The 13081-nt window shown below is 41.5% G+C and overlaps 1 protein-coding gene across 1 annotated transcript in view; it reads right to left on the bottom strand.

Moving 5' to 3' along the window:
* The window catches only part of frem2a (FRAS1 related extracellular matrix 2a), a 193585-nt gene that overhangs the window by 167093 nt on the left and 13411 nt on the right, over nucleotides 1-13081 (bottom strand). The window contains exon 3 of the mRNA XM_029766741.1: nucleotides 3971-4060. Within this exon, the coding sequence (XP_029622601.1) occupies nucleotides 3971-4060 (90 nt within the window). The remainder of the gene's footprint in view (nucleotides 1-3970; nucleotides 4061-13081) is intronic.

Genomic DNA, 13081 nt, shown 5'->3' with positions numbered 1-13081 from the left:
ATTATTAATCGCCCTGACGATGCACACAAACACGCACGTACACGTACACACACACACACACACACAAAGCCTGGCCCTCTACTTAGCCATAGGCTCTCATTATCAGCCGCTTTGACTGACTGGTCAGAGAACTTCAATATCAACCACTGCTTTGTGACAACCCCTTAGCCCCGAGGATAGCTCAGTTTGTGTGTGTGTGTGTGTGTGTGTGTGTGTGTGTGTGTGTGTGTGTGTGTGTGTGTGTGTGTGTGTGTGTGTGTGTGTGTGTGTGTGTGTGTGTGTGTGTGTGCGTGTGTGTGTGTCGCTAATACATAGTAGGGATGTGACAATTGGACCATTTTTCTTAATGTTTAAACTGCCATTTTGTGCCGGTTAGAATTCCACGTGAATTCACAATGCAGACAGTACAGTACATGTCTACATGTCTTAGAGTCTCATGTGTTCCTCTATAGTCAACAACTACAGACCAGTATCCCTTCTTTCTTTTCTCTCCAAAACTCTTGAACGTGCCGTCCTCGGCCAGCTCTCCTGCTATCTCTCTCAGAACGACCTTCTTGATCCTAATCAGTCAGGTTTCAAGACTGGGCATTCAACTGAGACTGCTCTTCTCTGTGTCACGGAGGCTCTCCGCACTGCTAAAGCTAACTCTCTCTCCTCTGCTCTCATCCTTCTAGACCTATCTGCTGCCTTTGATACTGTGAACCATCAGATCCTCCTCTCCACCCTCTCCGAGCTGGGCATCTCCGGCGCGGCCCACGCTTGGATTGCGTCCTACCTGACAGGTCGCTCCTACCAGGTGGCGTGGCGAGAAGCTGTCTCCGCACCACGTGCTCTCACCACTGGTGTCCCCCAGGGCTCTGTTCTAGGCCCTCTCCTATTCTCGCTATACACCAAGTCACTTGGCTCTGTCATATCCTCACACGGTCTCTCCTATCATTGCTATGCAGACGACACACAATTAATCTTCTCCTTTCCCCCTTCTGACAACCAGGTGGCGAATCGCATCTCTGCATGTCTGGCAGACATATCAGTGTGGATGACGGATCACCACCTCAAGCTGAACCTCGGCAAGACGGAGCTGCTCTTCCTCCCGGGGAAGGACTGCCCGTTCCATGATCTCGCCATCACGGTTGACAACTCCCTTGTGTCCTCCTCCCAGAGTGCTAAGAACCTTGGCGTGATCCTGGACAACACCCTGTCGTTCTCCACTAACATCAAGGCGGTGACCCGATCCTGTAGGTTCATGCTCTACAACATTCGCAGAGTACGACCCTGCCTCACACAGGAAGCGGCGCAGGTCCTAATCCAGGCACTTGTCATCTCCCGTCTGGATTACTGCAACTCGCTGTTGGCTGGGCTCCCTGCCTGTGCCATCAAACCCCTACAACTCATCCAGAACGCCGCAGCCCGTCTGGTGTTCAACCTTCCCAAGTTCTCTCACGTCACCCCGCTCCTCCGCTCTCTCCACTGGCTTCCAGTTGAAGCTCGCATCCGCTACAAGACCATGGTGCTTGCCTACGGAGCTGTGAGGGGAACGGCACCTCCGTACCTTCAGGCTCTGATCAGGCCCTACACCCAAACAAGGGCACTGCGTTCATCCACCTCTGGCCTGCTCGCCTCCCTACCTCTGAGGAAGCGCAGTTCCCGCTCAGCCCAATCAAAACTGTTCGCCGCTCTGGCACCCCAATGGTGGAACAATCTCCCTCACGATGCCAGGACAGCGGAGTCAATCACCACCTTCCGGAGACACCTGAAACCCCACCTCTTTAAGGAATACCTGGGATAGGATTAAGTAATCCTTCTAACCCCCCCCCCCCCCCTTTAAAGGATTTAGATGCACTATTGTAAATTGTTTGTTCTACTGGATATTATAGGTGAATGCACCAATTTGTAAGTCGCTCTGGATAAGAGCGTCTGCTAAATGACTTAAATGTAATGTAAATGTAAATAGTCTTGCTGATTAGTCTTTTTTCTCATTGCTGTTTCAATATTACCTCCAGCTATTCACATCATATCCTTTATTCGCAATCCATTATTTTTTTTATTTTTTTTTTCACCTTTATTTAACCAGGTAGGCAAGTTGAGAACAAGTTCTCATTTACAATTGCGACCTGGCCAAGATAAAGCAAAGCAGTTCGACAACATACAAAAACACAGAGTTACACATGGAGTAAAACAACATACAATCAATGATGCAGTAGAAAAGAATAAGACTATATACAATGTGAGCAAATGATGTGAGATAATGGAGGTAAAGGCAAAAAAATGCCATGGTGGCAAAGTAAATAAAGTATGGCAAGAAAAACACTGGAATGGTAGATTTGTAGTTTGAAGAAAGTTAAAAGTTAAAATATAAATAATATGGTGCAAAGGAGCAAAATAAATAAAATAAATAAATACAGTAGGGGAAAAGGTAGTAGTTTGGGCTCAATTAAAGATGGGCTATGTACAGGTGCAGAGATCTGTGAGCTGCTCTGACAGCTGGTGCTTAAAGCTAGTGAGGGAGATAAGTGTTTCCAGTTTTAGAGATTTTTGTAGTTCGTTCCAGTCATTGGCAGCTGAGAACTGGAAGGAGAGACGACCAAAGGAGGAGTTGGCTTTAGGGGTGACCAGAGAGATATACCTGCTGGAGCGCGTGCTACAGGTGGGTGCTGCTATGGTGACCAGTGAGCGGAGATAAGGGGGGACTTTACCTAGCAGGGTCTTGTAGATGACCTGGAGCCAATGTGTTTGGCGACGATTATGAAGTGAAGGCCAGCCAACGAGAGCATACAGGTCGCAGTGGTGGGTTGTATATGGGGCTTTGGTGACAAAACGGATGGCACTGTGATAGACTGCATCCAGCTTGTTGAGTAGGGTATTGGAGGCTATTTTGTAAATGACATCGCCGAAGTCGAGGATTGGTAGGATGGTCAGTTTTACGAGGGTATGTTTGGCAGCATGAGTGAAGGATGCTTTGTTGCGAAATAGGAAGCCAATTCTAGATTTCACTTTGGATTGGAGATGATTGATGTGAGTCTGGAAGGAGAGTTTACAGTCTAACCAGACACCTAGGTATTTGTAGTTGTCCACAAATTCTAAGTTAGAACCGTCCAGAGAAGTAATGCTGGATGGGCGGGCAGGTGCAGGCAGCGATCGGTTGAAGAGCATGCATTTAGTTTTACTTGTGTTTAGGAGCAGTTGGAGACCACGGAAGGAGAGTTGAATGGCATTGAAGCTCGTCTGGAGGGTTGTTAACACAGTGTCCAAAGAAGGGCCAGAAGTATACAGAATGGTGTCGTCTGCGTAGAGGTGGATCAGAGATTCACCAGCAGCAAGAGCGACATCATTTATGTATACAGAGAAAAGAGTTGGCCCAAGAATTGAACCCTGTGGTACCCCCATAGAGACTGCCAGAGGTCCAGACAGTAGGCCCTCCGATTTGACACACTGAACTCTGTCAGAGAAGTAGTTGGTGAACCAGGCGACGCAATCGTTTGAGAAACCAAGGCTACTAAGTCTGCCGATGAGGATGTGGTGATTAACAGAGTCAAAAGCTTTGGCCAGGTCAATGAATACGGCAGCACAGTAATGTTTCTTATCGATGGCGGTTACGATGTCGTTTAGGACCTTGAGCGTGGCTGAGGTGCACCCATGACCAGCTCTGAAACCAGATTGCATAGCGGAGAGGGTGCGGTGGGATTCAAAATAGTCGGTAATCTGTTTGTTGACTTGGCTTTCGAAGACCTTAGAAAGGCAGGGTAGGATGGATATAGGTCTGTAGCAATTTTAACAATATAGGTCTGTAGCAATTATAACAACATCTCTAATTCCATGACAACAATCTGGTAACTATGCAGGAGACAACCAGCAAGAAATGCAGCATTTAAATATTTTGCTGAAAATAATGCAGTACTGAGTAGACTGCATAGCGCGTGTGTGTGTGTGTGTGTGTGTGTGTGTGTGTGTGTCAACAGGGTGACAGTCTTACCGTTGTCTTCAACAGAGAAGAGGAAGAGGTCTGTGGTTGCGTTCTCCTCGTTTCTTAACACATAGCAGATCTTCAGGTCATCAATGTCAGCTACAAAGACAGGAGGAGGAGGAGGAAGGGGAGGAGGAAGAGGAGGAGGTGGAGGAGGAGGAGGAGGAAGGGGAGGAGGAGGAGGAGGAGGTGGAGGAGGAGGAGGAAGGGGAGGAGGAAGAGGAGGAGGAGGAGGAAGGGGAGGAGGAAGAGGAGGAGGAGGAAGGGGAGGAGGAGGAGGAGGAGGAAGGGGAGGAGGAAGAGGAGGAGGAGGAAGGGGAGGAGGAAGAGGAGGAGGAGGAAGGGGAGGAGGAAGAGGAGGAGGAGGAGGAGGAGGAGGAGGAGGAGGAAGAGGAGGAGGAGGAAGAGGAGGTGGAGGAGGAGGAGGAGGAGGAAGAGGAGGAGGAGAAGGAGGTGGAGGAGGAGAATTAGGAGGAGGAAGATGAGGAAGATGAAGAAGAAGAGAAAGAGGAGGAAGAGGGAGGATGAAGAGAAGAAGGAAGAGGAGGAGGAAGATGAGGAAGAAGAGAAATAGAGGGAGGAGGAGGAGGAGGAAGATGAGGAAGAATAGGAGGAGGAGGATGAGGGGCAGGAAGATTAAGAAGAAGAGAAGGAGGAGGAAGAGGACAAGGGGGAAGAGGAGGAGGGGGAAGAGGGTAGGAGAACATGTTAATGACAAGCTGTTTTCTGAACAGAAAATAAACTCTAGCACACTAGTGATCTTAATGCTCCTCATATGTCATGGATCTTTTTACAAAGGCTATTTTATCAAATAGAAAGATGTCTTTCGGGTGTATGTAATTTCTATGGGTATGTACAGTATGTGCATACTTTGTGTGTACTCCTGTAGATCCTTCAACCTTCAGAAAATGTCCACCGTCACCCCTTCCTTCAACCTTCAGAAAATGTCCACTTTTCACCGCCAAGAACAGTGTTTATATTATTTTTAAACTGCTTCATAAGGACGAGAGAAACATATGGCAGAGGCGTCATTAATAGCCCACGCTACTCTTCAAGGGGCGACGGGTTTCAATAAATATGCATTCCATAAAAACTTCAATTAAAAGAAGTCTCAAATAGCCGGCTGTCCCTTTTAATAGCTGGGAATCGGCACACATTTCAGCAAATAAATGCCCTTTTCAAATAAACGCCCGATCTAAATAAATTGTTTACGAGGACACCATGGACAAAGCTCTGATATTCCCATGTGAATTAAATACTTTTTTATTTATTTACTCTGACATCGTTGCTAACCAAAAAGAAAAACACTACATCAAATGAATGCTAGCGGCACTGCTCTCCACCGTGCTGAAGCGTATCAAATCAAATCGGATTTGTCACGTGCCGAATATAACAGGACCTTACAGTGAAATGTTTACTTTAACAAGCCCTTAACCGACAATGCAGTTTTAAGAAAAATATGTGTTAAGTAAAAAATAGATAAGTAAAAAAAACTTTAAAAAAAGAAATTAAAGTAACAAATAATTGAAGAGCAGCAGTAAAATAACAATAGCGAGGCTATATGATAGGTGTATGATAGGCTGCCTAATCGTTGTTATTTTAATGCTTATATTGGTCATACTGGTCAGTGAGGTAGTCTTTTCAACATTTTTGTGAGCAAAAGCCCTTTGCAAATAAGGAAAAGACACCTGGCTGAAATAGAAGCCTGTCTCTGATAAGAACCAGTTGTGTTAAGTGATTGAAGGAAATAAAGGCCCAGGCTATTAATTTAAGTTTTACAGTAATTTACAAAGCATTGGTTGGTTACTTTCTTATTAATGCATTTTGAAGAGTATCCTATCTGGTCCTCCGAACACATCTTCTGTTTTCCTGTTCTCCTATGGTTTACTATTTAGCATATTTACAGTGCATTCGGAAAGTATTCAGACCACTTGACTTTTTTCACATGTTGTTACATTACAGCCTTATTCTAAAATGGAAGACATTTTTTTCCTCATCAATCGACACACAATACCCCATAATCACAAAGCAAAAACGTTATTAATTTTTATTGTTGCAAATGTAATAAAAAATACAAAACTGAAATATCTCATTTACGTAAGTATTCAGACCGTTTCCTATGAGACTCGAAATTGAACTCAGATGCATCCTGTTTCCATTGATCCTCCTTGAGATGTTTCTACAACTTGTACAGTACACACTGTAGCAGACAGCTTGAGTTTTGAGAAAAGTAAAATTATTCATAACTATTCTATTGTTACTGACTTTTATTACAAAGAAAAACGATGAGTCAGTTTAAACAACAGTGAAATGCAAAGAGCTGTCAAATCAGAACTTGATGATATTGAGAAAAGCTTTCATGTAAGACTTCACACTGGTTACGAAAATATCCTCAAATGCTGTTTGAAGCGAATAAGCATTAAAGGACTATTAAACCACTTTTTTTAAACCTAATACCCTTCATCTCTAGCACCAAACCAGTGAAAGAAGTGCATTGGTCTGTGGATAAAAATACATTTTTTTTGTAAAAAAAAAAAAAAAGGTCCTACTGTTTGAACCATAGTGTGTGGAAGCTAAATTAAAACAATGTCCAAAATAATGGCCTGCCTAGCATTTTTATACATGACCGTCAGCATGATGGGATGTTAAAGTCTTATTTAACTCAGGAACCACACCTTCGTGTGAAAGCATCTGCTTTCAATATACTTTGTATCCCTCATTTACTAGAAGTGTTTCCTTTATTTTGGCAGTTACCTATATATATATATATATATATATATATATATATATATATATATATATATATATATATATATATATATATATATACAGTATATACATTGAGTGTACAAAACATTAAGAACACCTGTTCTTTCCATGACATAGACTGTCAAGGTCAATCCAGGTGAAAGCTATGATCCATACCAGTTAAATCCACTTCGATCGGTGTAGATGGAGGGGAGGAGACAGGTTAAATAAGGATTTTTAATCCTTGAGACAATTAAGACATGAATTGTGAATGTATGCCATTCAGAGGATGAATGGGCAAGACAAAAGATTTAAGTGCCTTTGAACGGTGTATGGTAGTAGGTGCCAGGTGCACCGGTTTGTGTCAAGAACTGCAACGCTGCTGGGTTTTTCCACCCTCAAAAGTTTCCTCTGTGTATCAAGAATGGTCCACCACCCAAAGGACATCCAGCCAACTTGACACAACTGTGGGAAGCATTGGAGTCAACATAAGTGAAATGCTTTCGAAACCTTGCAGAATGCATGTCCAGACGAATTGAGGCTGATTCGACGGTGCCACTAAATATTAGGAAGATTTTCCTAATGTTTTATGCACTTAGTGTATATCGCATCGTGTTTGAAAATCACTTTTCATGATATGAGCGTGTGGAACTGTTTAATTTGTTTTTCAATACAACAATAGAAATGTGCCGTTTTCTGACTGGTGCAGGAGATGCAGGAGATGGTGTGGTTGAAATGTAGTGGAATTATCCTTTAAGACTGGCTCACCCACTGATTATCTCTCTCTTTCTCGCTCTCTCTCTGTCTCGTTCTCTCTCTCTCACTATCTTTTTCTCCCTCGTTCTCTCTCTATCTATCTGTCATATCATTGTTTAAAGACGGAAGCTGTCCCACTCTGGCTCTCACTCTCTCTGCCTCTCTCTCCCACTGATTCTCTCACTCTCTCTTTTTTCTCACCCTCTCTTTCTTTCTTTATCTCTCTCTGCCTTTCTCTTCCCCTTCTATCTCACCTTCTCTCTTTCTCTCCCTCCCCCGCTCTTTTTTTATCTCACTCCCCCCCTTCTCTCTCTCTCTCTCTCTCTCTGTCATATCATTGTTCAAAGACGGAAGGTGTCCCACTTTGCAAACGTATCAATCAGCTCTGCTGTAACAGCAGCACTCTGCCTCTTGTATTGTGTGTGTATGTGTGTGTACGCGTGCGTGTGCGTGTGCGTGTGTTTATGTGTGTGTACGCGTGCGTGCGTGTGTGTGTGTGTGTATTTCTCGCTCTCGTATCACGCTGAGTTGCTGTTTCCATTTCTTATCACCCCTCCAGCGTGGGTTTATCAACTCTGAGGGACAGTTTTCCAGAGACAGAATAATTAAGCCTACTTCTGGGTTCAATAGAGAATATACACTGAAAGTAATTTTTATACAGAAATATAGGCTTAAAGACATGCTCTGGAACTTTGGTTCATACATGCATAATCTATGAACAGAATTACTATTTTACTTCACTTAGCAACGAAATAATTCCCTAGTTTGAAAGCAACTGTTCTCTGGAAGATGTTTGGCGCCATTTTCAATACATTTTTTTCCCACGTGGGCCAGCCCCCTAGCAATTTGAGTTCCAGCCAATGAGCTTCAGCCCCTTCCTATTTGAGTGCACACACAGCAGAGAGCGTATTCCGCTGCACCTGCTTTAACATCTGAAAACCTGTGAGACAAATCAACTTTGATTTGATTTGAGAGTGAGCAATGATGTGCTGCACATATCTGCACAGATATGATGTAGTACGCAATTTTCGGGGACCAGTTTTGGCTCTTGAACTACTGGCAAAAAAATTGCTAAACTTATGGACAGTCTCTTTAATCTCTGTCTGGGAAACCTGGCATGAAGATTCCAGGACCCAGAATAAATAAATCACTGGACAATTTTTTTTTTTACCTCTCTAGGCTAGATGGGACGCTACTGTCCCACCTGACCAACATCCAATGAAAGTGCAGGGCGCCAAATTCAAACTACAGAATTGTAAATATTTAACATTCTTGAAAATACACATGTAATATGTCAAAATAAAGCTTCACTTCTTGTTTAATCCAGCCACGGTGTCAGATTTCAAAAAGGCTTTACGGCGAAAGCAAACCCTGTGATTATTTGAGGACAGCACCCCATCAAACAAACAGACAATCATATTTCATCCCGCCAGGCACGACACAAAACTCAGAAATAACGATATAATTCATGCCTTACCTTTGAAGATCTTCTTTTGTTGGCACTCCAATATGTCCCATAAACATCACAAATGGTCCTTTTGTTCGATTAATTCCGTCGTTATGTATTCAAAATGTCCATTTATTGGCGCGTTTGATCCAGATAAACACCAGTTCCAACTTGTACAACATGACTACAAAATATCTAATAAGTTACCTGTAATCTTTGTCCAAACATTTCAAACAACTTTCTTAATACAACTTTAGGTATTTTTTAACGTAAATAATCAATCAAATTAAAGACGGGATAAACTGCGTTCAATAGTGGATAAAAACAAAGTGGAGCGTGCTTTCAGGTCGAGCGCCCCTAACAAACTGTACACTAGACTCGTCCCTCGTTCTGAACAGCAATACTTCTTCATTTCTCAAAGGAAAAACATCAACCAATTTCTAAAGACTGTTGACATCCAGTGGAAGCGATAGGAACTGCAAGCAAATGCCTTAGAAATCTAGTTCCCCATAGAAAACCCATTGAAAAGAGAGTGACCTCAACAACAACAAAACAATCCTGGATGGTTTGTCCTCGGGGTTTCGCCTGCCAAATAAGTTCTGCGATACTCACAGACATCATTAAAACAATTTTAGAAACTTCAGAGTGTTTTCTATCCAAATCTACTAATAATATGCATATCCTAGCTTCTGGGCCTGAGTAGCAGGCAGTTTACTTTGGGCACACTTTTCATCCGGACATGAAAATACCACCCCCTAGCCTATTAACAGAGAATAAAATGGTCAACTAAAAATGTTCAACAAGAATCCACTGAAAGTGAATTTTAGTACTAGAATTAGACTGAATCTGCTAAGGATTAGGAAACCAGCCCTTGAGAGTAATAGTACTGCATTGACTCAACCAAAAAGAAACAGCACACATACAAAAAAATACTATAGTAGATTATTGTATAAATACTATAGTATTCACTGTAGTGTTTTTGCGGTCTAAAGTCAGGAAAAACACTACAGTGAAAACTGTAGTATTTACTGTAGTATTTACAGTTAACTATAGAATACATATTGTAGTAAAGTAACTGTAGTATTTACTGTAGTATTTACAGTTAACTATAGAATACATATTGTAGTAAAGTAACTGTAGTATACAGTGTCTTTGGAAAGTATTCAGACCTCTTGACTTTTTCCACATTTTGTTACGTTACAACCTTATTCTAAAATTGAGAAAATAAAAACATTTCCTGAGCAACACCCCATAATGACTAAGCGAAAACAGGTTTGTAGAAATTGTTGCATAATGTAAAATATGTGCAATAATTAATTTAATTATAAAGAGAAACAGACATTTTTAAATAATTTTAAATTAAACAGAAATACATTATTTACATAAGTATTCAGACCTTTTGCTATGAGACTCGAAATTGAGCTCAGGTGCATCCTGTTTCCATTGATTATCCTTGAGATGTTTCTACAACTTGTACAGTACATACAGACAGCTTGAGTTTTGAAAAAAGTACAATTATTCATAACTATTCTATTGTTACTGACTTTTATTACAAAGAAAAACGATGAGTCAGTTTAAACAACAGTGAAATTGATGATATTGAGAAAGCTTTCATGCAAGATTTCACACTGGTTTCGAATATATCCTCAAATGCTGTTTGAAGCGAATAATTAATTATAAACAGAAATGAAAAAATAATTACAAAATAAACAGAAATACCTTATTTACATAAGTATTCAGGTGCATCCTGTTTCCATTGATCATCCTTGAGATGTTTCTACAACGTGATTGGAGTCCATCTGTGGTAAATTAAATTAATTGGACATGATTTGGAAAGGCACACCTGTGTATATAAGGTCCCACAGTTGACAGTGCATGTCAGAGCAAAAGCCAAGCCATGAGGTCGAAGGAATCAATCAATCAACTTCAAGATCAAGATGAAGATCCCCAAGAACACAGTGGCCACCATCATTCTTTTTTAAATGTATTTTTTATTTCACCTTTATTTAACCAGGTAGGCAAGTTGAGAACAAGTTCTCATTTGCAACTGCGACCTGGCCAAGATAAAGCATAGCAGTTAGACACATACAACACAGAGTTACACATGGAATGAACAAAACATACAGTCAATAATACAGTAGAAAAAAAGAAAACAAAAAGTTTATATACAGTGAGTGCAAATTAGGTAAAATAAGGGAATTAAGGCAATAAATAGGCCATGGTGGCAAAGTAATTACAATATGGCAATTAAACACTGGAATGGTAGATGTGCAAAAATGGATGTGCAAGTAGAGATACTGGGGTGCAGAATAAATAAATAAATACAATACGGGGATGAGGTAGATAGATGGGCTGTATACAGATGGGCTATGAACAGGTGCAGTGATCTGTGAGCTGCTCTGACAGCTGGTGCTTAAAGCTAGTGAGGGAGATATGAGTCTCCAGCTTCAGAGATGTTTGCAGTTCATTCCAGTCATTGGCAGCAGAGAACTGGAAGGAAAGGCGACCAAAGGAGGAATTGGCTTTGGGGGTGACCAGTGAGATATACCTGCTGGAGCGCGTGCTACGAGTGGGTGCTGCTATGGTGACCAGCGAGCTGAGATAAGGCGGGGCTTTACCTAGCAGAGACTTGTAGATAACCTGTAGCCAGTGGGTTTGTCGACGAGTATGAAGTGAGGACCAGCCAACGAGAGCGTATAGGTCGCAATGGTGGGTAGTGTATGGGGCTTTGGTGACAAAACGGATGGCACTGTGATAGACTGCATCCAGTTTGTTGAGTAGAGTGTTGGAGGCTATTTTATAGATGACATCGCCGAAGTCGAGGATCGGTAGGATGCTCAGTTTTACGAGGGTATGTTTGGCAGCATGAGTGAAGGATGCTTTGTTGCGAAATAGGAAGCCGATTCTAGATTTAATTTTGGATTGGAGATGCTTAATATGAGTCTGGAAGGTGAGTTTACAGTCTAGCCAGACACCCAGGTATTTGTAGTTATCCATGTATACTAAGTCAGAGCCGTCCAGAGTAGTGATGCTGGATGGGCGGGTAGGTGCGGGCAGTGATCGGTTGAATAGCATGCATTTAGTTTTATTTGCGGATGTGAGGCCGGTTGGACATACTGCCAAATTTTCTAAAACTACATTGGAGGCAGCTTATGCTAGAGAAATTAACAATCAATTCTCTGGCAACAGCTCAAGTGGACATTCCTGCAGTCAGCATGCCAATTGCACGCTCCCTCAATGCTTGAGACATCTGTGGCATTGTATTGTGTGACAAAACTGCACATTTTAAAGTGTCCTTTTATTGTCCATTACACAAGGTGCACCTTTGAAATGATCATGCAGTTTAATCGACTTCCTGATTTGCCACATTTGTCAAGTGGATGGATTATCTTGGCAAATGAGAAACGCTCACTAAAAGGGATGTAAACAAATTTGTGCACAAAATTTGAGAGAAATAAGCAATTTACGCGTATGGAACATTTCTGGGATCTTTAATTTCAACTCATTAAATACTGGACCAACACCTTACATGTTGAGTTTATATTTGTGTTCAGTGTGCTTTAGTAATGTTGTGTTATTGTAGCATTCTGAAGTATTTACCATTGTGTTTATACAGTGTACTAACCTGTAGTATATTTACACTGTACTATCCTGTAGTGTTTTATAGACTGTACTATCCTGTAGTGTTTTATAGACTGTACTATCCTGTAGTGTTTATACAGACTGTACTAACCTGTAGTATATTTACACTGTACTATCCTGTAGTGTTTATATAGACTGTACTATCCTGTAGTGTTTATACAGACTGTACTATCCTGTAGTGTTTATAGAGACTGTACTATCCTGTAGTGTTTATACAGACTGTACTATCCTGTAGTGTTTATATAGACTGTACTATCCTGTAGTGTTTATATAGACTGTACTAACTGTAGTGTTTATGCAGACTGTACTATCCTGTAGTGTTTATGCAGACTGTACTATCCTGTAGTGTTTATAGAGACTGTACTATCCTGTAGTGTTTATACAGACTGTACTATCCTGTAGTGTTTATATAGACTGTACTATCCTGTAGTGTTTATATAGACTGTACTAACTGTAGTGTTTGTGCAGACTGTACTATCCTGTAGTGTTTATGCAGACTGTACTATCCTGTAGTGTTTATATAGACT

The sequence above is a fragment of the Salmo trutta genome, chromosome 12, assembly GCF_901001165.1.
Source record: "Salmo trutta chromosome 12, fSalTru1.1, whole genome shotgun sequence".
In the NCBI taxonomy this organism is placed as follows: Eukaryota; Metazoa; Chordata; class Actinopteri; order Salmoniformes; family Salmonidae; genus Salmo; species Salmo trutta.
Note: the sequence above shows the minus strand (reverse complement) of the source record. Positions and strands in the feature narration are given on the sequence as shown.